This window comes from Protomyctophum bolini, assembly GCF_963924005.1.
Source record: "Protomyctophum bolini genome assembly, chromosome: 6".
NCBI classification, from domain to species: domain Eukaryota; kingdom Metazoa; phylum Chordata; class Actinopteri; order Myctophiformes; family Myctophidae; genus Protomyctophum; species Protomyctophum bolini.
Window position 1 is genome coordinate 41,851,549 of NC_137867.1, and position 24,877 is coordinate 41,876,425.

General features: G+C 43.4%; 2 protein-coding genes across 2 annotated transcripts in view; both read left to right on the top strand.

Annotated features, from left to right (window-relative positions):
- The window catches only part of npdc1b (neural proliferation, differentiation and control, 1b), a gene marked incomplete at its 5' end in the record, with an annotated part of 43,813 nt that overhangs the window by 4,686 nt on the left and 14,250 nt on the right, over positions 1-24,877 (top strand). The window contains one exon of the mRNA XM_080765809.1: positions 15,487-15,654. Within this exon, the coding sequence (XP_080621935.1) occupies positions 15,487-15,654 (168 nt within the window). The remainder of the gene's footprint in view (positions 1-15,486; positions 15,655-24,877) is intronic.
- Positions 21,106-23,244, top strand: LOC308317782 (bifunctional UDP-N-acetylglucosamine 2-epimerase/N-acetylmannosamine kinase-like; the record flags this gene model as incomplete). Its single annotated transcript, XM_080767060.1, has 1 exon — positions 21,106-23,244. One exon carries the CDS (start codon positions 21,106-21,108, stop codon positions 23,242-23,244), a length of 2,139 nt encoding a protein of 712 aa, XP_080623186.1.

A 24,877-nucleotide genomic window follows, 5' to 3' on the forward strand; every position in this document is an offset into this window, starting at 1 on the left:
GTCATGTGTCATGTCGGCACCCTGTGAAGTATGGTTACTCTATAGGTCATGTCATGTCTGCACCCTGTGAGGTATGGTTACTCTATAGGTCATGTCATGTCTGCACCCTGTGAAGTATGGTTACTCTATAGGTCATGTCATGTCTGCACCCTGTGAAGTATGGTTACTCTATAGGTCATGTCATGTCTGCACCCTGTGAAGTATGGTTACTCTATAGAAGCGTTGCCCTGCAGCTGCTCCACTCTACTCCACACAACACCCACTGGCCCCTAATCAGGTTATCTGTGATTGGATGGCTTTAGTGCAGGTCCGGTCTCAGGCTCAGTTCGCCCACTCACCCACCCAAGGAGAAATGCCAAACAAGAAGCCTAGTATAATGTCAAGCCTCTTCAATCCTGGCTCGAAGGCGAAATTTCAGGATTTATTTAAAAGCCAGATCGTATTGATCACTGCTTAAGGCCTCTGTCTGCCGGTATCTTTTAATTTAGATGGAGACGGATAGATTGACCTGGCTTAATGATCCCCGTGGGGACATTCAGGTGTTGTGGCAGCAACAGCAGTATGTGTGAAACAGAAAAGAGGATAGGTATATGTAGTAGTAAAGAGACTACCAAACTCTGTATGGGTAGAATATGCTAATACGAGACATTGAGATTCTGTGTGTGAGTAATGGGTATAGACGAATTCACAGAGGGGTGCCCTGGGCGCGGCCATTACTGAGGGGTAATCCATGGAGCAGGTGCTCCGTAGGCCAGGTGTAGCTAATCAGTGCTGCTGCGCTTAATGGTACACCTCAGTAATGGCCGCACCCAGGCAAGCCTCTGTGAATTTGTCTATAGGACCACTACTGGTTGTCAAGCATAAGACAAGCAAGCGGTACTACTGCCTGAAGGTCAAAATGTAATGTGTCCACTGAGCAAGTAAGCAGGACTGTTTGCTCAGCGATAGAAATGTTAGTATGTACTTGCACGGAGGGGGGGGGGGGGGGGGCTGGGTAACTGGTTGAATCCTGAGTAGGACATGAAAGTTACAGCGCTTTTCAGGCAGATGTTGGGCTCTATTTTGTCAAAAATCACAACCACGTAAAGTGAGGGGCGCTCTTATCGTACATCATCATGAATCATCTCATACTGGCCAATCGGAATGCCTGTTGCCACAAGTTTACGTCATATTTGGTGGACATTTGACCTAATTTCTCCTTTCATTGTCGATGGCAAATATGAGACGTGTGGGGACAAGATGACGTACATGTTCCATTCGTTGTCAATGGCATTTAATGTTTGTGTTGCGGACGCTGTATAAAACGCTGTATAAAGGAGGCCCTAGCGCCCCTCAAAAATCACACCCGTGTAAAGTGAGGGGCGCTCTTATCATTATACATCATCGTTCCCACACGGTCTAAATGGGTTAAATATATGTCATATTTGGCGGACATTTGACATAATTTCTCCTTTCATTGTCAATGGCAAATATGAGACGTGTGGGGACAAAAGCTGTAAAATCACACCCGTCTCTAGTGAGGGGCGCTCGTCGTCGTACATCATCCAATAAGAAAATATATATACTTCTTCGTGAATTAATTTGTCAATGTTATGTTATGTTATTATCTTTTAACCATGCTACAATGTTTTTAAAAAAAAACCTTGTCTTTTCACCAGCCGATTTGCTCGTCTACATATATGACATAATTCTCCTTTCATTGTCAATGGCAAATGTGAGACGTGACGGGATGAAAAGCTGTATATAGGAGGGGCTGGCGCCCCTCAAAAAGGCAAAGAAGTTTAGGGATAGGGGGGTAAGGCACGGATGAAAATAGGGCCCCTAATCTCTGTGCCAGATGTGCAGTTTGCCAAAGTAGGCAAGTAGGTATTGCAATTGGTACTTACTTATAAGAGTTCATGTTTGACACTTTATTTTCACAGGCACATGCAGACCTTTCAAGTCCATTGTCCAATTGTCTCTTTGAAATCCTTTTAGAAATGCATCAAATGGGAGAAAAAAATCAATGAAACTTGAGGATATGCAGAGTAATGTAGGAAGACTCCCTTTGCTGATACAGTACCCAAGGAAATAATAATAATATCATACATTATAATTTTGTCCCCACTCTTTGGGATGTAAGGGGTTTTATAAGGGTATATTTGCACATGAAATTTATCCTCTGCATTTACCCATGCAACAACTACTAGGAGCACTGAGCAGCCTTTATACTGTTATACTAGTTGTGTCTTAATCAGGGACATTTCAACGGGTACAGGCTTTAGTTTCGACATACTATTGGTCCGGTCGTTTCCCCGCATGTCGGTCATATCAACACTTTGCTGCCGGGGTCTGGAATCGAACCTGGGACCTTCAGCTTCTAGGAATGAAGAGTCGACCACCAAAAGAGATTAGAGATGCAATTATTTTTCTTCTTTTTATATTGATTTTCTTCCAGTAAAACCAGGGAAGTTAATTGGAAGTAAGATGAATGGAAAGTGTCTGAGGAGGATTGAATTATTGATGTGAATCGTTGAAAAGGTTAATTAGCTGTCTGTTAAGGTGTTTTAGAAGAAGGCATGTTGCTGAGAGCAATTGTTCAAACATTTTGAATTAAATTAATTCATAATTTGTTTATTTCCGGCTCGGTAGCAGATCGCTCAACTCCAGACAAATCGACTTTCATGCACCAATGGGTCCTGATATTATGGGATATAAGGCTTCTGAGAATATATATGGTGTTTTCTAAAATGTATCTATTTGATATGTAGGTTTGGTGCTTGTTTGTGGTTTAACCACATTCATTCTCAAAAATAATTCTAAATGTAAAAACATTTTGAATTTATTTTGAGTGGTGCAGCCACTCCATTGCGTAGCTATGTGTGTCTGTCCCTCCCTATGTATACACACACACACACACACGCACAGGCCAGGGTGGAGGGCTAGTACAGTACAGTACAGTACAGTACAGTACAGTACAGTACAGTACAGTACAGTACAGCACTATTCAGTTCAGACGGGTCTAATCTTTTTTTGTATAGTATTTAAATCTGAAATATAGTCTAAAAAGAAGTGACACGTTGTGAACTTGTAGATTTGTCTTTTGGCGAATTCTATACGTGGTTAATGAAGTACTGAAGAGTCTATCTTCTTGTGCATGTGCTCACATTTCGACGTCCCTCCCCGTCGCTCGGAACGCGTCACGGCCATTAGTTGCGGTTGTTTTCTCCCTGCCTGTGAGGTCACTCAGCCCGTAAGCCTGCGGCAGACGCACAGGCTGTTAACTTAAGCCCCGACCACAAGCGGTTCCCAGAGAGCATGACACTGCTGACTGACTGAATCTGTCCATATGTCCTGCCTGTTGGGAAGGACCCTGAGAACATGCCCTTCATACGTAGGAGCGAAATGAAGGTTAAATGTTGACCAAACACAAGGCATTGTGCATTTAGTTTTTTATTTAGTGTGATTAGAATTTAGCATTAGGATGTGTACAGTCCCAAGTCGTTCCTATACAGTTTGTTTTTGAGCGGTGCCTAAGCGCTCCAATGACTGGCCGCCCGTGTGTGTGTGTGTGTGTGTCTGTCTGTCTGTCTGTAATGCACAAACCAGATTAAGCATGTGAAAGCCATACCATAGTGTTTTGGACTTCGAATGTGGCTAAAATGGAAGGTTATTTATTATTAGTGTCACTTGAAGTTACCACAGCACACAGTATTATATTGTGTATAATGTGTGCTGTGGTATAATTTCCAACACAATGTTTGGTGGTTCATGCGTTTCTTTTGTCTCTGGAAGGCGTGGAATAAAGTCCTCCGTCGCCAGAACTGATTTCAGTCATGTGGATTCCACAGAAGTCAGCATGGCGCACATCGAAAACGGACCATCTACAAGCTCACAGTTCTTCTGTGAGAGCGTGTACATTAGAGCATACAACTTAATTAATTAATTGAAAATACTTTTACATATTGTGTTTTATTGTTTAGGAAACAGAGCTAGTGTGGATCTTAGTTTTTCCACACCGTTTCATAAATCGCACATTACGACTTGGCCATACAAACATTTTCAGTCGCACATTTTTTATTTAGCTTTCATCCATGGGAAGGCTGGACAGTGAGCATGAAACAGCGGCAGGCCAGTGAGGCCAGCTGTGCTAAACTCCTAGAATTTTATATAACCATTTTAGTTTAAAAATATCTCGTATGGATTGTTGCTTGCTTGTCTCTCTCAGGTAAAATGTCCCTTCTTCCTGTCCTATTATCTTATGCAATCATTGCTCTTCAATGTGTCCATCCTTTCTAAACCATGACTCACAGTGCTACCATTTACTCACTCCAAGTGTTCTCTTGAGCCTTTGAAAAATCAATGTTGGTTCAAATGTAAAGCTTTTATGTCAGTGAACAGCTTTTGAGAGTTCCACTTCCAAAGCAACGCATATTTATTTTCTCTTTTCATTGATTTAAAAAAAATAATCTTATTGTATCATGGACATGGTTGAAGAGTGTCATTTAACTGACTTGGAATAATAATAATAATAATAGTCCAGTGGCGAAAGGACCTGGCTATGGACCCCGGTGCAAATATTTTGTTTAGGCCCCCTAAACAAAATGTGTGTGTGTGTGTGTGTGTGTGTGTGTGTGTGTGTGTGTGTGTGTTCCTTGAACTGTACCTAAGCGATCTGTTAACATTTTCAATCAATTTGTATACGTGTATGTTTCACTTTCAATCAATCTGTATGTATCTGTAATATATGTAGGAGTGCAGGGCTACAGCCTGCAGGCTATCAGAAATGACTTTGGACAGGTGGAAAACACTTTACATTTGCAGAGTGACAGATTACTTTACCTGGGTTACAACTAAGTTACAACTTTCTGATAGTTGTACTTGAATGCAGTGTTGCCAACTCTCCAGTAACGGAAGTAGCTAGTGGCTCCTCGAAAAGTCGCCAAAAGTCGCCAGGGGTGGGATATGCGCGCGCGTAGCGCGCGCCGCCCCTAGCGACTTTTTTGCGTCCCTAGCGACTTTTAGGCGCCCCTTAGTGCACTTAGTTTGTATCATCTCTTCATTTGATAACACATCGTTTAAACTCATTGTAATATTAAAAAAAAAACATACCTCAATTTAACTAATGTTTAGAACGCTATTTTGTTCCGATCCATACAGGAATTAGAAGGTTAATACTTTATGCATCCGAGTGTGTATTTTATTTTTTACTAGCAGACTAAACTGAGCTGCCAGTGCTTCCTCCTTTCTTGCTCTGTCGAGCTCGAGGGGCGCGTTCGGAAATACCGCACCGGAGCGCACTCGCCTAGGCAGAGCAAGAAAGGAGGAAGCACTGGTAGACAGTCTGTGCAGTGTGCACATAACCGAGCCGAGGAAGCCACTGAGCCTGCTGTGACCTGTGAGCCAGACCAGACGCGCCGACCACTTTTAGTTTTGCCAATTTCGCGGATTTGAGGCTGAGAAAAAAAAAAAAAAGATTTTATCTCTGGCGCATATCTGGCGCCTGTCAACACGATTTGTCCCCAATTCACCAGGGGAAAAAAGCTAGATTTCTCGCCAGAAGCTTTTCACTAATTCAGTCGCTAGGGGGGTCTGGAAAGAAGCTAAATATGACGACAAATCCGCTAAGTTGGCAACACTGCTTGAATGGTGACATGACATAATCCCATCTAGTGTTTCATTAGCGCGACGGAACATGACAAAATAGGCTACCGAGCTGAGCTATGTTGTGCTGCTGCCTTTGCACCACATTTTCAGCAGATAGCAGATCTACAAGCAAGGGCTGTTTTAGCGCACGCTTTCAAATTAGAATACTAAATGAATAATTTTGATGTTTTTTAATAGATTATGTCACAGCAGCACGTACACTATTGAAGCCCTGTAATGAAGACTCTGACTAGGACGTTGGGCTATATGACATATGACATGTCTACTAGTATGACAATCCCTATATTTGGGCCCGAGCCGACCTAGTGCTGATATCAGATAGATGTGGTAGAACTATATATGGATAGATCTAACTGGCTTAGTCATCGTGACAAGCCTGGTCGGAGAATATATAAAGGGTCGGCTTCAGGGAGAAGGCAGAAGTCGAAGCATCCTGGTTTAAGTTATAACGGACGCCACTGCGGTGGGTTCTAGCCTAAAGTAATCAGCAATAGAGCTTTGAGCTATTTTATAAGCCCTATGATGTTGATCTTTTATAAGCTACATGTGCCGTCATTAGCATTCGGTGTCACCCAGTGTCATTATCATTAGCACGTAATGGAGGCTGACTCGGACAGAATATTAGTCATGAATAATGATTTCCGTTGATGCATGTTATCCGGCTGTTCCTTAAATATGCACTCTTATTTGCAAGTCTGACATCTCTCCAGCCCCTCTATCTATTTTAAGATACAGACTCGCTATCCTGGAACTGGAGGAAATGCATGCCATATGCCATGCACGCATAGATTTGAATTAGTCGTGGGGTAAAAGTGTGCTACTCTTCTAGAATTATTCTTCCATGTAGAGAATGTTATTTACTACATCAACAACATCCTGTGTAGCTGACAGACTACACACAGTCAAATGATTTGATTGAAAGTGCATTTTTGTATATACTAAAACACGTTTTAGTCTTAGATGTGTTTTATCTTCAGAATAATACAACTTTATTCACAGCATTGCCTATATACATACCACGTTAAGTGCCATGACATCTCTGCGGCTATACTCCCGTTTTAGGTGATAAGGTGACCACCAATGTAGTAACCAGTTTTAGTTTGTGTGTGTGTGTGGTGAGTTTCTCAGTGACTTCATGTTGTAGTTTTTGGTGGTCATCTTATCACCTAAAACTGGAATATGAATAGGATAGTCTGGATTTTCGGTGGTTAGGTGACCACCGAACTACAACATGACGTCACGAGCCGTGGTGAAGAGCAAACCACCGCCACCGCTCCAGCCCTTCTCTCTGTTTTTACTCACCACCGCTCAACGTTATTTCAGCTCCGGTGGTCAGCTCACCACCGGAGCGGTGGTCACCTCACCACCGAAAATCCAGACTATGAATAGGCCTTTAAGAGTAGTTACTATAACGCTAAAGTCAATGGCAACACAGCTTGCTCTGGTAGTACTCGGTGCAGGAGTTCATGTGGTCCGTATAGACCAGTGGTTCCCAAACTTTTTCATGTCAAGGACCTACAAATTGACACTAATTAGCCCACGGACCCCCATTTGAGAAGACTTTTACGGCTCTAGCAGTGATTCTTAATGGCATTTCTACTTCTGGGACCCCCATTTATATTGTAAAATTAATGTTAATTTACCTCAGAGAGTGTACAATTTGTACACTCTCATGCCCTCATTTATCAATCACCGCAAATTTCGTCTGCTCCTGTTTTTCTGTCGTAGACAAGCGGAGGAGCATTGTCTGAACTGCTGACAGGCATCTAAAGTGATGTATTCACTCCTAATAGATATAAAACTAATCAATAAATGTGGGGAAAAAATGTAAAGGCATACATCGACGATGTGTAATATGAAATTGGTAGGATATTTCTAACTGTACAAGCAATTAAATATAACATGTTAAATTAAAATTAGATGCTTAATCAAACTTTAGCTTTACTGGCTCTGTTAAAACATGCGACGCCTGCGCATGTGTGTGCGAGTCTGCGAGATGATTTTGACCGCGGGACAGCAGCGGGAGATGAGACGCCTAGAAATAATCCCTGTGATAAAATATTAATATTTAGATTTTGGCATAAATGGACACGCCCGCCTATTTTTATTTCCAACAGACATATATAGCTATATATGTCTGTGTTAGGTGTCACTGTGGGACACCAGCCTTCATCATGCCGTTCAAAATTCATTCAATGATCACGTCACGCCATAAACGTTGATTATGAGTTTCTGGCTGCCTTGTTCACTGTTGCTATCTGTCATTAACGTGGTGTCACTCACAGCAGTCCGACTCATGGGAGGTCACTTTAGCATTACAGTGCACTGCGCACTTCTAAAGAATGGGTTAAAATGTAAGGATCGGATATTTATTTAACCTACAAAGTACAAACCTATTCCTTCCATTCATGACGATGTAACTGTGATACAGTATGTGATTAATGTAGCCTATACTTGACAAAGGTTGTATAGGACTCACGGAATAATCCTACTGGCGTTTCTTTCCCGTGGGCCAAAATGCACACTTTGCATAGACCAGACAGATATTGCCCAGACAGTCAGACACTAATAAGCCTGTGTACATGTGTCTGTAATTATTAATTGTGTATTAATTGTGACATATGGAACACTGTTAGGGACACGGGAGGAGAGACACAACATGCAGTAGCCTTGAGATGAAGTGAAAGAGGAAAGCGAGACGGGAGTTTTTGATTAGACAAAGAGACAAAGTTGTTGCTAGGAAACTGTGGAATTAGAGGGGAGAGAGAGGCTCACCGTGGTAACGTATAGCTTACCGTATATTGATATTCAAATCCTACTGAATATTAACCCATTTTGACCTGAGATCAGATTCTAAAAATGTCTTCTACATCCTGACAGTTTTCGGAAAAAGCTATGTTTCTATGTCCGTCGTTCTTCCATTTTTCAAAAATAGCAGACCTACAAGCTCGTAGTGAAGCTATTGTAGATCTGCTATTTTTCAATAGCTAAAGCATAACATAATGCTAACACCAAAAGGGGTTCCCGCCCAAAAAGGGTTTTAACACATTCTGTACAAAACACGTCTGGAAACGTCATAAGGATCAGAACCGAGTGGTACCTTAGACGTCTGTGGACGTCCTAGCGACGTCCAAACGACGCGGGGCGAGATAATAATATTCAGAATTATTCCTTCTTTTTTTTTTGGCATTTCGCTTTTCGCTTGCCGTATGCTAACGCTCTGTGCAAATATTAGCTTGTCATTGACTCCCATGTTAGCGCGGCGGAAAGAATGACTCGTATCTCCTCATCCAGGGCGCTCTCCGTGGTGATGAATGGATCGATATGCTGGCGCTGCATTTCTGCTCCTCATCCGTCTCTCCCGCAAAATATGAACGCTTTTTGGAGTTTATATAAATATAGTAAGATGATCGGGGATTATGAGCTCACTTTGTCAAGTCAATTTTTTTAAGAAAGTGTTTCCGGTTCATGGCTTTCAGAGTAAAAGCGATCACTACTCTGGCGACTACTCTGGCACCCCGGAGCGTCTATTTTGATGCACTTCCTGTACTAGATGTGTTAATCTGTGTTGAGTGTTGACAGTGACATGTTTTAGAATACATTTTTTGGGTGTTTTCACCTGAGTTCCAAATGCTACACTCTGTATTTATTTATTTTATTTTCTATTTTTTTGCTTACTTCAGTAGGGGTACAACAATTACCGTCCGCAATCAATATCAAACTAATCAATTATTAAAAATCAATTAATAATCTATCCCTATTTTGTCCTTAATTTTTTTTAAAGTCAAACTTAGTGAAATGCGTTTCTTATTGCATAAGACTGTCATTACTTAAGTCGTTAGTCGAAGTGTTGATATATGATTCATAAATTAGTTGAAAATCTAATCAATAGAAAGAAAATAATTGATAGCCACAGGCCTAAACCTCATGCCATTAATGCCATTAAAGTGCAAAACAAAAAAAACATTGAATAAATATGCATATTAAATCCCTATGTACTTATTCTTATTTCCATATATATATTTACGTTAGCCATTAGTTTGCTCCTTACAGTTGTGGAGCTAAGCTTATTATATCAAGTCAGCAGCGTTCTTTACGCTGTGCCATTGCGGCAAGTATTGCTGCTATGTTTCTGTCTCTGTTTTCTCAAGTACAGTGGTTTGTGCATGTTCTGAAACCTGTTGTCTACATTCATGTTGAAGCTGCATTTGCAATGTTCTAGTTGGCTTAAGTTATTTGGCAAGGTATCTCACACAGTGTAGCTGCTTCACTCCCGATTCCGAACCACAGGATGGATGCCCTCGATTCCATTGTGTTTTTTAGCGGAACAGTTGACGGCATTGTACGAGTACTTTGCCTCCTCCACGTTAGTGGTAGTAAAACTTTGCATAGATTTGCCACGGTATAAGTCCTAAATGGACTTGGCAGCCGTCAGGAATGCAATGCGGTATTCAATTCTGATCGCATTTTCAGCTGTCTTTTGGAGACACTACAATAATGGTACAGCCAGGAACTAAGTTTGATTAATCTAACACCAGGATTTCAACATCTATAACCTTGGGAGTTATTGCAAAGTATAATAATGGGTTACATTTCAAATATGCTCATTTATTTTATGTAGCATTCATTAATGCATGGCCATCGTGGGAAGACGTGTGCTGCTGCTGCTGCTGTGCGAATGTGACACAGGCAATGGCATGGGCAGAAATGGGCAATTAGCCCACATGGATGGCATCCCAGTAATCCCTCTGTCATGTTCAATAAGGGATGAAATCAAACAGCCAGCATGGAGGCCAGATATAGAGATATATGCGTCACAGAACGTGTCTTTTGTTGGTATTTTGATTTTAATGCATGATTGTTCATGAATCTTTATTGTTGTTTTGACCTGAGATCAGATTCTAAAAATGTCTTCTACATCCTGACAGTTTTCTGGAAAAGCTATTTTTCTATGTCAGTCGTTCTTCGATTTTTCAAAAATAGCAGACCTACAAGCTCGTAGAGCGCCACTCGGTGGCGCACTATGAGCTTGTAGATCTGCTATTTTTCAATAGCTAAAGCATAACATAATGCCATTGCTAACACCAAAAGGGGTTCTCGCCCCAAAATGGGTTAAACCCTTTTCATTTCAACGTCCATCATGTATTCGGCATTTGAGCCACGGAACACCATTTTGGATGAGATTTGGAGCCTCTCTGACCCAAAACGTAGAATATTTTGCTGGATAAGATGTTGTCCACAATTGCTGTGTTTGACGTTGGTACCATTAGGAGAGATAACAGGCAAACGTTGATCAAAAATAACAATTCTTGTACATTCTCTAATTGTATTAGAAGACGTCTTGTAAATTAAGTAATGCAGATGTTTAAGTAATGCAGATGTTTAACAATAAGTTAAACGGACTGGTCTAATAGTGGAACAACAAGGCATTGTATTCATGTATTCCCTGCACCATTACTCCATTCTAATCTTCCACTTCCGTCTCATTTCTCTCCTGTTTGTCCATGACTTTATATAATCTATAAAGTCATGGACAAACAGGAGAGAAACACACACATTATGTGTGTGTTTTCTGCAGCAGTCTGGGAGACCGAGAGAGAGACCCCAGCATCCATGCGGTGACTCACCCCCTGATGATGATGATGTCACAAATATTTCCGTTGCCATGGCAGTCGTCATGGCAACGGGTACCTAAGGTTTAGAGAGCGGGGATGTGCAACACAGAGGAAGTCTGTAGAACAGGCAGAGGGGTAATAATATGGATAATAATGGCTTTAGTTCTTTAGACCGAGGGGTTTTCAGCTGATTGGGGAACGAGGGACCACCACCACCCTGACTTAGAATGGACCTGGGGACCACTGTGTGTGCATCCCATGTTGTGTATACATCCCACTGTTTCTCTAATCATTTAATGTCCTAATAATAATGACTCAACCACCAGACAATCTGGTGCACTACTCCCCCCCCCTTGAGATTCTAACTCCCTTTTTCTGTTGAATTTCTTGACCTCCTACAGTACTTGTCAGTAAATACATGGCTGGTTTCTCAACTAGTGGAAAGATATATATTTTTTAAATCAACAAATCCTATTAAATGTATGGGTCGGGACCACACAGAATACTTCCACAGACCACCAGTGGCCCACTGACCACCTCTTGAAAACCCCTGCTTTAGACTAATACATTTCTTTAATCATTGTCTTGGCAGCAGGATCCGCAACAATAAGTATTTCATATTATCCATAGACATTTTAAGCCATTCGCAATGCAATGGCCTTGTCGGAAGCGTTCAGCTTCTTGTCTACTCGGGTGAAACCAAACAAATCATTCCATCCCTGCAAAAGATTATTACAGTTGATTGAGACACTTCAGCTCAGATTGACCATTTATTGCAAAGCTATTGCATGTTAGTATGGCGGTGTGGCTCTGCTCATGTGATATCAGAATGATGATCTGCGTAACGAGACACAGGGCTGATATCACATTTGATACCTCCGATTATCTGCACCAAGACACAGCTCTGATGTCAACGATCCCCCAAAGCAGAGACAAAGATACAATAATCCATGATGAACAATACACAGAAATAACACATCAACACATGATTCAACACAATGGATCTACACGATCGCAAACGATACAATAATATCCCATAACCCCTGGACTAAGAACTACAGGGAGGAGGCAAACGATACAATAATATCCCATAACCCCTGACTAAGAACTACAGGGAGGAGGCCAGGGAGGTGGGGGAAATGATCAAGCTGCTTGACCGATCAACATGGAGAAAGAAGTGAGCTGCGGCTGCTTAGCCCATTTTGGGCAGGAACCCCTTTTGGTGTTAGCATCATGCTATGCTTTAGCTATTGAAAAATAGCAGATCTACAAGCTCAGGTCTGCTATTTTTTTTAATCGTTAAAATGTGCCTCAAATCTTTCAGAAAATTGTCATGAATGAGGGCGTGGCCTGGAGAGGCAGCGGATTTAAAGAAGCAGTATAGATCACTAAGGGGAATGAATGAGGGGGAACAAAGTTTACACACATATATAAAACATCTGCCTTCCGTGCCGCAATGAACCTACGCTTGAATTGTGTGCAACTGTGCATGGATTATTTGGGGGAAAGTGCAAAGTAGTGTTTACATATACAGCTCATGGAGTTTCACTGGTTTGCATTATACTTGCGGAACCAAAAGACAAAGACTGTGGCAAATCACAGTTTGCCACTACATAACAATAGTTCATTATAATAAATGGAATGCATTTCTTTAGAATTCTTCCCCCATTTATACCATTACTGACAGACACACACACACACACACACACAGTAAGACGTCACAAAATAATTAAACAAATAATTTTAAAGCACAGTAGCTAGGTACAATACATCTCTTTCAAACGAATCTATTTATTGATTTATTATTTATTATTACCTAACAATCAGTGATTCAAATGTAAAAGATGGGCACACGCCACCAAATTAGCAGTGGGGACATGTTTTGTCATTCATTACCATTTAGCAGGACAAAGCATACAGATCACTATTCTCTCTCTGTGATGTAAATGTGGCTGTTTCAGTTGCAGTCCCTGGCCAGAGTCTCGTTACAAGGTCCATATATAAACTTTATTACAGGCTCGTGGCCCACAAGGTAAGACAGTACATCACATATACGAGAATACAAATAAATAAAAATACAGTACATTTACCCAGCCCCACAGGTTACTACTCTAGGCGAGGCACTCATGCCAGTGTCCTCTGATGGTAGAAGTGTACCTTACAGAACTACGGCCAGGGTCTGTCATCTGTCCAATGAGTCCATTCAGTGAGCGATCCAGCCTGCTCATGAATTTGAATGTCAGGTTCCTCAACAGAGCCATGAACGTAGTGAGACCCAATGAACAGAAAAGCCCACTGGCTCTAGTGCTCCTGGGTTTTTTTAACAGGATTCATATGCAAACAAACCATTCCCAAAGAAGACCTTTCCGGGTCGAGACATTGCGATCAATAAATTATCCTGCGTCGTCACCAGTGTCTATTTCATCGACTAAAACTAAAACGAAAAAATGTTTCGTCGACTACCTTTTTTCACTGATGGAAACTAAATAAAAACTAAGCTATTATGACTAAGACTAAATATATTGACAATTTCGTCAACAAATAAAAACTAGACTAAAATGTTAGGAAGGGACTAGTGGACAAGAGATGCAGCATAAGTCCTTTTACACTTGGTTTCATGCTGAAAATAGCTGATCTACGACCATGTCAAGTCAAACGGAGTCGGGGTGTGGCTATCGTCAATCGTGCACGTTGGAACTGGAATGGCTCTTCGACACTAAGCCTTATGTTGGAAATCAAGGAAATAATAACATGCATGGCAATAACATCATCAACATGGCTGCCGTGAAAAAAGGTCCATACTTGACCTTTGACCTGTTTTCAGCTACACACACTCTCCATGGAGAGTTCTCTTCCACCGGCCGGCTGCACACTGCCAGGGTTGATCTCCTCCACTAAAACTAAGACGGAAAATTTTCTTTGACTAACCTTTTTTTCACTGACAAACTAAATGGAAACTAAATGTAAACTAAGCTATGATGACTAAAACTAAGACTAAATGTACTGTAAAAAATTTAAATAAAAATAGACTAAAATGTTAGGAAGGGACTAGTGGACAAGAGATCCAGTATAAGTCATTTTACAATTAGTTGCATGTTGAAAATAGCCGATATACAAGCTCACAGCGCGTCGCGGGCTTGTAGATGATCAGCTATTTTCAGCATGTGTAAAAACAGACGGCATCAAGGCCCACCAAAATACATTTTAGTCCACTAAATGAAGTTATGCTTCAAAAGAAAGAATGTTGGTTTCATGTCTACATGGCTGGGAAATGTAATAGATTTTTAACACAAAGCTGTGAAATGAATGCTGATGTTGGTGGAATATAACACGTCTTGGTTTGTGATTAGCAGCACATATTTTATTTTCTCTCTCGGGGCTATTTTTCCTCTTCATACTATTCTTTTATGTTGCCATGGTCACTCAGCAGCCTACAATAGACTACATAAAGAATGATGAGCTCATTTAGCTGTAAAAAATGTCTTCTAAATCATGACAATTTTCAGAAAAATCCATGTTTCTATATGTCAGTCATTCTCAAACATTTTCATGTCAAGGACCCGCCCCAAGATTATATGTAATTGGCTGCTGACCCCCATCTCAAAATATGTAGTTCCAGTGACCTCCCCAGGAGCAAAGATTTTAGTTAAAAACGTTATATATTCAAAGATTTGCAACACATTTTCACGATTTTTCAATAGCTAAAGCATAACATCATGCTTAAAACACCAAAAGGGGTTCCCGCCCAGAATGGGTTTAATTGGGGACTTGAGATGGATGACATAATATATTCATTGTGTTTTCATTGTTAGTTGTAGTCTGTAGTCTCTGGAGTAAACAAATGTCAAATTGACACACAGATCGTCCATAATTGACAGGTGATATTATAACGCCAGGGCTCCACCGGGCGCGTCCGCGTCGCGTCAGCGTCACCGTCACAGAATGTTCCCTTTTTAATCAATGAAGGGTGGCTCCACTGCCCGCGTTGCGTTGCGTCTCCGTCACCATTAAAATTGAACCGGTTCGTTTTTTGACGCACGCGACGGAGACGCAACGCGCCCAAGCGCGCCCGGTGGAGCCCCGGTGTAATGCTGTGGGATGTGTGTACAAATGTCCCTCCTTTCATTCCTCCTCCTGCTCCTGTGTATCTTTTTAAATCTGCGCTGTCCTTTTTTCAAGCTGATCTCATATTGTCTGCGTTCATGTCTTGCCTGCCTCTTAACAGGATCACACAATCATCCATGCCCGCGGCATTTGGACTGTGCCCGGGCAGGGCGCCACTTCTGTCTTCCCCCCGACTCGCACTGTGGATCCTGTCTCAGTCCCCTGGTGGAAAACTCACACGGCAAATGTATGGTCAAGAGGAGAGTACATCAAGCTTTCCCACGTGTTGGTGAGTCCTCCCAGTCCTCCCACTCAGTCCTCCCAGACCTCCCACTCACCAACCACATGTTGGTGAGTCCTCCCAGTCCTCCCACTCAGTCCTCAGACCTCCCACTCACCAACCACATATTGGTGAGTTGGTGAGTCCTCCTACAAGGTTACACCGCGTCACTTTGTGACGCGGTGTAACCTTGTAGATCAGCTAAAGTGACGCGGTGTAACCTTGTAGATCAGCTAAAGTGACGCGGTGTAACCTTGTAGATCAGCTATTTAGGCCTGACCTAAAAAATAAAAAAAAGCTCTTCTGAAAGAATAATATAAAGACATCAAGCGCTATTCTCCCGTCACATAGGCTACTTGCCGAGCAAAACAAAGAAGTGATGTGGCTCACTCTAGTGGAGCAAAGCGTAGCTACTTTTGTGAATTTAATAGTTTTATTAGGTTAATATTGCTATATGTTTGTAACCGTTTTAGAAAAGAAATAAGCCACTCGAGGCCCCAGCTTACCAGGTATTTTACAATGGCTGGGGGGTAGTGCCTACGCCCACAGCCATTGTAAAATACCCGGTAACCTGAGACCTCTCGTGGCTTTTTGCTTAAATTATCCCTGCATCTCTCTGGATGGCCCCTGACTGTGTATAGCATGTGAGTCAACTGTTACGCAAAAATAAGAATAATCCCCAAAGCAAAAATAAGAATAATCCCCAAAGCAAAAGATGATCCTTTAGGGTCTAATGGGCTTTGTGAGCGTCTTGTCTTCCTGCCCTCCCTCTGCAGGGTCTCTTAGTCATGCATGTGTTAATGAGCTACCGAAGGTGGCGTGTCATGAAGATTAAATATCATTATCACGTCACATAATTTTGCATTGAAGAGGCACAGCTGTGTGTTCATGAAACGGCTCACATTTGTGGACTAAGCAGCGCTTGAAAGGTTTTCGCAAATCGGCTCCAAAATGACATGTCAAAAATAGGTGGTCAGGGTTAAAGTGGTTGTTAACATGTGTTCTTATGGAAAATCCACTCTGGAGAGCTTCCCAGTACATCAGTCATCTGTTGCTGCCCGGCCGCTTAGGAAAGCTACAGTAAATATAAATGATGCATTTAGCGCTTTTGTCCAAAGCACATTCACACACACATGTGACCAGATTTGACTGAGAGCCTGCCATCGCGCCAACTCCAGCTTTTCACCAGAGGAGAAAAAATGTTTTATCCATACTAGAGCATGTCTGAAATAAGTGTCAGAGCTGAAATCAACATGTAAATATGAAATAAATGCTTAAACATGTAGCTATAGGTGTAATGTTAGAGACTACAGAAGTGAACCTTTCAAGCCTGTTTTCTCAACTCGCTGTTTAGTAAGACATTACTCTATAAGCCATATCTCCAAAACTGGTATGGTCAAACTGAACAACCAATATGTCAATTTGAAGCTATGATTCCCTGCTTTCATATGACATGAAACACAAAACAAAATTAAAAAAAGAAATCCAATGTCAGTCCCTCAGTCAAATCTGGTCACACATTCATAGTACACCGATGGCGGAGGGAACCATGCAAGGCACCAACCTGCACATCGGGAGCAATTAGGGGTTCAGAGTCTTGCTCAAGGACACTTCTGGGTATAGTATAGAAGTCGATAAAAAAAACACCCGCTGTAGGAAATGGAATGTGTGTTTGGCCAATGGCTCCGCCCCTTCTCTCACGTACAATATTCCATTACAACCTCCTCTGTTGCCCTGGTGATGCTTTCATTCATGTTTCTGAAGGTGCACTCTCTCTCTCTCTCTCTCTCTCTCTCTCTTTCTGTCTGTCCCTCTCTCTTTCTGTCTGTCCCTCTCTCTCTCTTTCTGTCTGTCCCTCTCTCTCTTTCTGTCTGTCTGTCCCTCTCTCTCTTTCTGTCTGTCTGTCCCTCTCTCTCTCTTTCTGTCTGTCCCTCTCTCTCTCTTTCTGTCTGTCCCTCTCTCTCTCTTTCTGTCTGTCCCTCTCTTTCTCTCTTTCTGTCTGTCTCTCTCTGTCTCTCTTTCTGTCTGTCCCTCTGTCTTTCTGTCTGTCTGTCCCTCTCTCTCTCTCTCTTTCCGTCTGTCCCTCTCTCTCTCTCTTTCTGTCTGTCTGTCCCTCTCTCTCTTTCTGTCTGTCTGTCCCTCTCTCTCTCTTTCTGTCTGTCCCTCTCTCTCTTTCTGTCTGTCTGTCCCTCTCTCTCTCTTTCTGTCTGTCCCTCTCTCTCTTTCTGTCTGTGTGTCCCTCTCTCTCTCTGTCTGTCTGTCTGTCCCTCTCTCTCTCTCTCTCTCTCTCTCTCTTTTTCTGTCTGTCCCTCTCTCTCTCTCTCTCTCTCTCTCTCTCTCTCTCTCTCACACACACACACACACACACACGCTGCTCTCTCTTCATGCTCATTGCCCTCCACCCACGCTCAGAGGAGCGCTCTCTCAGCAAAGCGCTGACCCACCCTCCCACACACACTGCACCACATTCAATCACGCACGCAAACACACGCGTTGCACCATACAGATTCAATCACTGGAATTAAAACGTATGCATTTCCCTAAGTAAGAAAGCACACACTCAGACATACAAATACACCCTGCACCACACACACACACACACACACACACACACACACACACACACACACACATCAGTCAGGCAACAAATGTAGGGCTAGACCGCAGCTTTTTTTGTTTTCTTCTGAAAACAAAACGCCTGCGGACCTGCGGTCTCCGAGGCTAATGCACGGCACACACACACACACACACACACCCACACACACACACACACACACCCACCCATGCACTGTTCCAGTATTTACATGCGTTGTTCGAGGAGACACCCCAATGTCATGTTTTTATTAGATTTTATTGTGCCATTTTTACTTTATCTTAAGGCGGTGTTTTCTCTTCTTCTGATATGTTAAATTTGTATTGCTGTAATTCGGTTGTACTGTTTTTGTCCCCCTCCCCCCATCTGTCGGGGATGTGGGAGGGGTTGAGGGAGAGTATGTACAGTACACATAATATGAGGATTTGGTTGTCTTTGTAAGTAAAAACAAATGCACGGCATACAGTCACAGTCAGTGTTTTGCTCCCTGCAGCCTGTTTTCCCCGTCCATCATGTGTGCACCCGCACGCACGCACGCACCCACCCACCCACGCACCAACCCCACGTGCACTCTATCTAATGTACTTTACATAATTATTGCAACATACACACATATACGCGGAGGCACACGCTGTCATTCTTGCTCAGCCTCCTGTGTGTGTGTGTGTGTGCGTGACTGCGTGCCACTCGTGCTTTGGTTGGTTATTGATCTGCAGTGCACTGCATTATGCTGATTGCTAAGCTTTTCATCATATTTACAGTTATTTTCTCATACCACATGGGGGCAGCAGTGTGCTTTTTATTTTATTTTTTTACTTTTATTATTACTTGCGCAAGCAGAGCACGCAAGTACTAGTTTCGCCAGGGACTCGTATGCACCGTCCCAGCCGTCCCGCCACTTTTGATGCGTATGCACCGTCCCAGCAAATTGTGCCTGATACGGCAGTGGTGCCAGATTACATGGTGTGTGTGTGTATATGTATAACTAGCTCTCAATGATGATGTAAAAAACATGTGGATTAAAGGACCCAATGCCAGAGTGTAGTTGGTTTTCGATGGTGACGTAATGACGATTTGTTTTAGTGTTGGGAGGATTAAAGGTAATGCTCCTATGTATACTGTACATGTTAACATGTATGTAATCTGGCACCACTGCCGTATCAGGCACAATTTGCTGGGACGGTGCATACGCATCAAAATTGGCGGGACGGCTGGGATGGTGCAATACAATTACCATTGTTTCATTCAGCATTATCAAAAATTAGTTTCAAAAAAGTTAGTCATAAAGCTTTATTCTTTCATAAAGCTTTATTCTTTATTCTTTATTCAGAGACCCGAAGATTAAGCTGTCACACTGTATTATGTGAAAGACCTTTCAAGCCTCGTACAAAGCCAACTCCAGTTGTGACAAATCATGACAACAAACGGGCTGAACAAATAATTAGAAGAAAAAAAACGTCAGGTTAAAACACAATTTTTGTTGTTTTTCTTCTTTGTAATTATTTGTTTGGTCCAAAATATTGTGTTTGTTGTCATGACTTGTCACAACTCCAGTTGGCTTTGTCCGCGGCGTAACCGTCTTTAAATAAATACTTTGTGAAATGTCTATGGGAAAAAGGCATTGGGAATTATTTCCTGGGCCTGGTGTCGTCATGAAAGGGGGCGGGACTGCAACTCTCTATTGCAGATGTTTTATGTTACAATGCAGATTTGTTTCCAACACATTGTTAAAATTGCACATTGCATAAAAATAAATGCAATGTTTTGAACAAGTTCAAACAAGTCTTTCATTCATTAATAGTCTTAGACCTGAGGATACGAAAACATTTATTTAAAATCATGACAAAAAATGGACCCCAATGGACCCCAAAAATTATATCTATTTGGCCGCCGACCCCCATCCCAGAAGTAAAGATTTGAATTAAAAATGTGTGTGCTCTGAAAGAATATATATACAAAGATTTGCGCCACATTTTCACTGTTTAAAATAAATAGCAGATCTACAAGCTCGGTGCCGCACCCTGAGCTTGTAGATCTGCTATTTTTCCAATAGCTAAAGTATAACATAATGCTTAAAACACCAAAAGGGGTTCCCGTCCTGAATGAATTAAGGGTCAAGGTACTTGGTGAGAATTCTCCTCACTGTCTTTCCGCTTCCCTCATTACAGTCAGTGATAGATACCGGTTGGGTCTTGTATTTCTTTGAGGGGCGCTAGCCCCGCCTATATCCAGCTTTTGGGGTGTGTGCACAAACTTTGTACTACACACACACATTCAATTACCATTGACAATTAATGGAGAATTTACATCATGATGACATGACGCAAATTGTGATTGGCCGGAATGAGATTATTTTTGAATACTTGTTGCCACATGTTAAACAAATCACACTCATGTGAAGTGAGGGGTGCTCTTATCATCATACATCACATTCTGTGCTCAGCCAATCAAGTCATCGCTATGGGGTACACACCTCAAAAATAGCAGACATACAATCTGATATTTTGAACATAAAAAAATAATCACACCCATGTGAAGTGAGGGGCGCTCTTATCATCTTACAACATCAATTACAACTTGCAACGGGTTTGTTTTAGTCCTCAAAACATTAAACATTAAACATTAACATTCAATTTTTCTTTATTGTCTATGGTGTTTTCTTTTAAAGGGGATCCAATATGACGTATGACATGACTACAATCCTATATATTTGGTCCGGGTTGACCTAGTGCTGACATCAGATATTTGATTGGCTTAGTCACCGTGACGAAGCCTAATATTATTGAAATATTCTCACAGAGGTGATCCAAGTGATTAGGTTTAAAAACTGTTGAGAAATGTCGCAGAGGCCATGCCAGGCGGACCACATGAAAAGGCAGCTCAAGGTGTGTGTGGCTACCTCCAATCGGGCCGACTATTCCAAACTGGCCCCAATAATGCTTGGGATCAAATCGGAGCCGGAAGCGTTTGACCTGCAGGTGGCGGTCACGGGGTCCCATCTCATTGACGATTACGGATACACGTTCCGCATGATAGAGCAGGACGGTTTTGCCGTCGACGCCAAGCTGCACACCATCGTGCGGGGGGAGGACGAGGCGGCCATGGCGGAGAGTGTGGGACTGGCCCTGGTCAAGCTGCCCGACCTCCTGCAGAGGCTCCGGCCGGACATCCTGATCGTCCACGGGGACCGCTTCGATGCACTGGCGTTGGCGATCGCCGCCGCTCTAATGAACGTCAGGATACTGCATCTGGAGGGAGGAGAGGTGAGCGGCACCATCGACGACTCCATCCGCCACGCCGTCAGCAAGCTGGCCCACTACCACGCCTGTTGCACGGACACCGCCAAGCGGCGACTCGTCGCGATGTGCGAGGACCCCTCGCGCATCCTGATGGCCGGATGCCCCTCCTATGACAAGCTGCTCTTGCCGCTTGACCAAGGCGTCCTCGTGGGCACCATCAAACGCCACCTGGGAGACGAGGTTCAGACACGTGACTACGTAGTAGCACTGCTGCATCCCGTGACCACGGACAACCCGAAATCCATAAAGCTCTATGGTTTGATGTTGGACGCTCTGCTGTCCTTCAACAAGAAGACGCTCCTTCTGTACCCCAACGTAGATGCCGGCAGTAAGGATATGTTGCATCTGATCAGGGAGAAGGGCATCGAGAGACACACTAACTTCAAGGTGGTGAAGCACGTGCCGTTCGATGATTTCGTCCAGCTGGTGTCCGGCGCCGGCTGCGTGATCGGAAACAGCAGCTGTGGTGTGAGAGAGGCAGGAGCCTTCGGAACGCCCGTCGTCAACCTGGGCACCAGACAGACCGGCAGAGAGACGGGTCAGAACGTTCTGCACCTGAGAGACGCCGACACCCACGGTGAGATCTACAACGCACTGAAACAGCAATTTGGAAATAACTACGCCTGCTCTAAGATCTACGGTGACGGACACGCGGTGGAACGCATCCTGGGGTTCCTGCGGAGCATCGATCTGGACGGGCCCCGGGGGAAGTCCTTGTGCTTCCCCCCCGCGGCCCGGGACCCCCACTGTTCCCAGGACATGGACCCCATCCCGGGGATACGCAGCGCTCTGGCCGTGGACCTGGGCGGGACCAACCTCCGAGTGGCCATCGTCAGCAATGATGGTACCATATTGAACACGATAATGCGCCCCAACCCCGAAAAGTACGAGGACAGGATCCAGCTGATACTGCTTTTGTGTAAAGAGGCCCTGGTGGAGGCTGACCGCCTCAAGTGTAAGATACTGGGCGTAGGCGTGTCCACGGGAGGGATTGTCGACCACCAGAAGGGCGTGGTCCTCCAGTCCACCAAGCTCATCCCGGCCTGGTCGTCGGTGGACCTGCGGACCATCATCTCCAAGAAGCTGCACCTGCCCGTCTGGGTGGACAACGACGGAAACTGCGCCGCGCTGGCCGAGAGGACGTACGGACACGGCAAGGGAGTGGAGAGCTTTGTCTCCGTCGTCACCGGAACGGGCATCGGAGGAGGTGTCGTCCAGCGCAACCAGTTGGTCCGTGGCAGCGAGCACTGCGCCGGAGAACTGGGTCACGTCAACGTGTCACTGCTGGACGACGGCCCCGAGTGCTCGTGCGGCGGCCGAGGATGCGTGGAGGCCTACGCGTCCGGAATGGCCCTGCAGAGAGAGGCGGAGAGGCTGAAAGTGGGCGGGACGGAGCCGCTCAACGCCGGTCACCTCATACGCGCTGCCAAGCAGGGCAACTCCGACGCCGTGGCTGTCCTCGACAAGGCCTCTAGGGCACTGGGCACGTGCATCATCAATATCGTGAATATAGTCAACCCGTCCGTGGTGATCCTGTCCGGCGTGCTGGCCTCCCACTACCAGGGTCCAGTCCAACGCTTCGTCTCCCAGAGGGCCCGTTGCTCCAGCACCAAGGTTCTCACCTCTGACCTGGACGAGCCCGCTTTACTAGGAGCTGCTAGCATGGTGTTTGGAGCACAGAGCACTGGCTCAGTAGAAAAACACTAGCATGGTGTTTGGAGCACAGAGCACTGGCTCAGTAGAAAAACACTAGCATGGTGTTTGGAGTGCAGAGCACTGGCTCAGTAGAGAAATTCTCGTAATTAATATTTTGTATTCATAAGAAAATGTGTGCACCCATAATTCATATTTTGTATTCGTAAACAAATGTGTGCTCCCGTAATTCATATTTTGTATTCGTGAAAAAAATGTGTGCACCCATAATTCATATTTTGTATTCGTAAACAAATGTGTGCACCCGTAATTCACATTTTGTATTCGTAATACATATACATTGTAATTCATATGTTGATGAAAACCATGAAAAACGACATATACAGTATAATTCAGTGAACCTCATAGCTCCGAGTTGTGGAGGGTGAGCTAGGTTCCAAACGGGGCTATATAGCTTAAACTTTCGGAAATAGCGCCAAACTAATAGGCGAGTCCGCTTCGGACCCGGTGCGGTATTTCCGAACGAAGTTAGAAGTGGAATTATATCCTAATAATCTACATGCTATGATGCGCCATGAATTGAATTGCATTGATTTTGTTTTACTATCAAACTTTCTGTTTGAGTCCAGCAAACAGAAACAACTTATTTTTTATCCCCTTCTGAATCGAAAAATTATGAAAACACTAAAAGTACATCATACATATACACACCACGTACTCTGGTCCCAGCTCTCAATGATGACGTAAGAAAAATGGTCATCTGTGTAATCTGGTCCCAGCAAACCAGGCACAGACTTTTTCTTGCACACCCAAAAAAATGGTTGACGGCTGTCACTTTTTGGCACAAAGTAACCACAGTATACTGCTAATCAAATTACAACTACATACTCTATATAGTCGTATGTATACCAGAGTACGTGGTGTGTATATGTATGACTAGCTCTCAATGATGACGTAAGAAAAATGGTCATCAGTGTAATCTGGTCCCATCAAACCAGGCACAGATTTGCTGTTTTTCTTGCATACCCAAAAAAATGGTTGACGGCTGTCACTTTTTGGCACAAAGTAACCACAGTATACTGCTAATCAAATTACAACTACATAGTATATGTATATGTATACGTATGTCTAGTCATTAGTCATTGCTGGGACGGTGCATACGCATCGAAAAGGCTGAGACGGTGCATAGGGCGCAAAGTAACCACAGTATACCGCTAATCAACTTACAAATGACATATATAGAGGCAGAAACTGAGATTTGACAGTTTTTAGCGGTTTGTAGCGGTCGAAAGTACTTGCGCGCTAAAAATAGCAGATATACAATTTTATATTTTGTAACGTTTAAAAAGAAATCACACTTGTGTGAAGTGAGCGGCGATCTTATCATACGTCACATTCCGTTCTCAAACAAATAATCACGTTCATGGTACACAGACTGCAGCCTCAAACCTGGCCCATCTCATTGCTCAGTGTCCCATTTAAGATCCTGGCGAGGATGATCCATGGTCGCATAGAGCCAGTAGTGGACTCACAGCTCCCACGGGAACAAGCTGGTTTCCGTCGTGGAACATCAACAGCAGACCAGGTAACACTACTTTCTCAAGACATCGAGAACAGTTTCCAGGACAATGAGAAAGCTGGGGTGGTGTACCTGGACCTGACTGCCGCTACCATGTCATCTTCACCT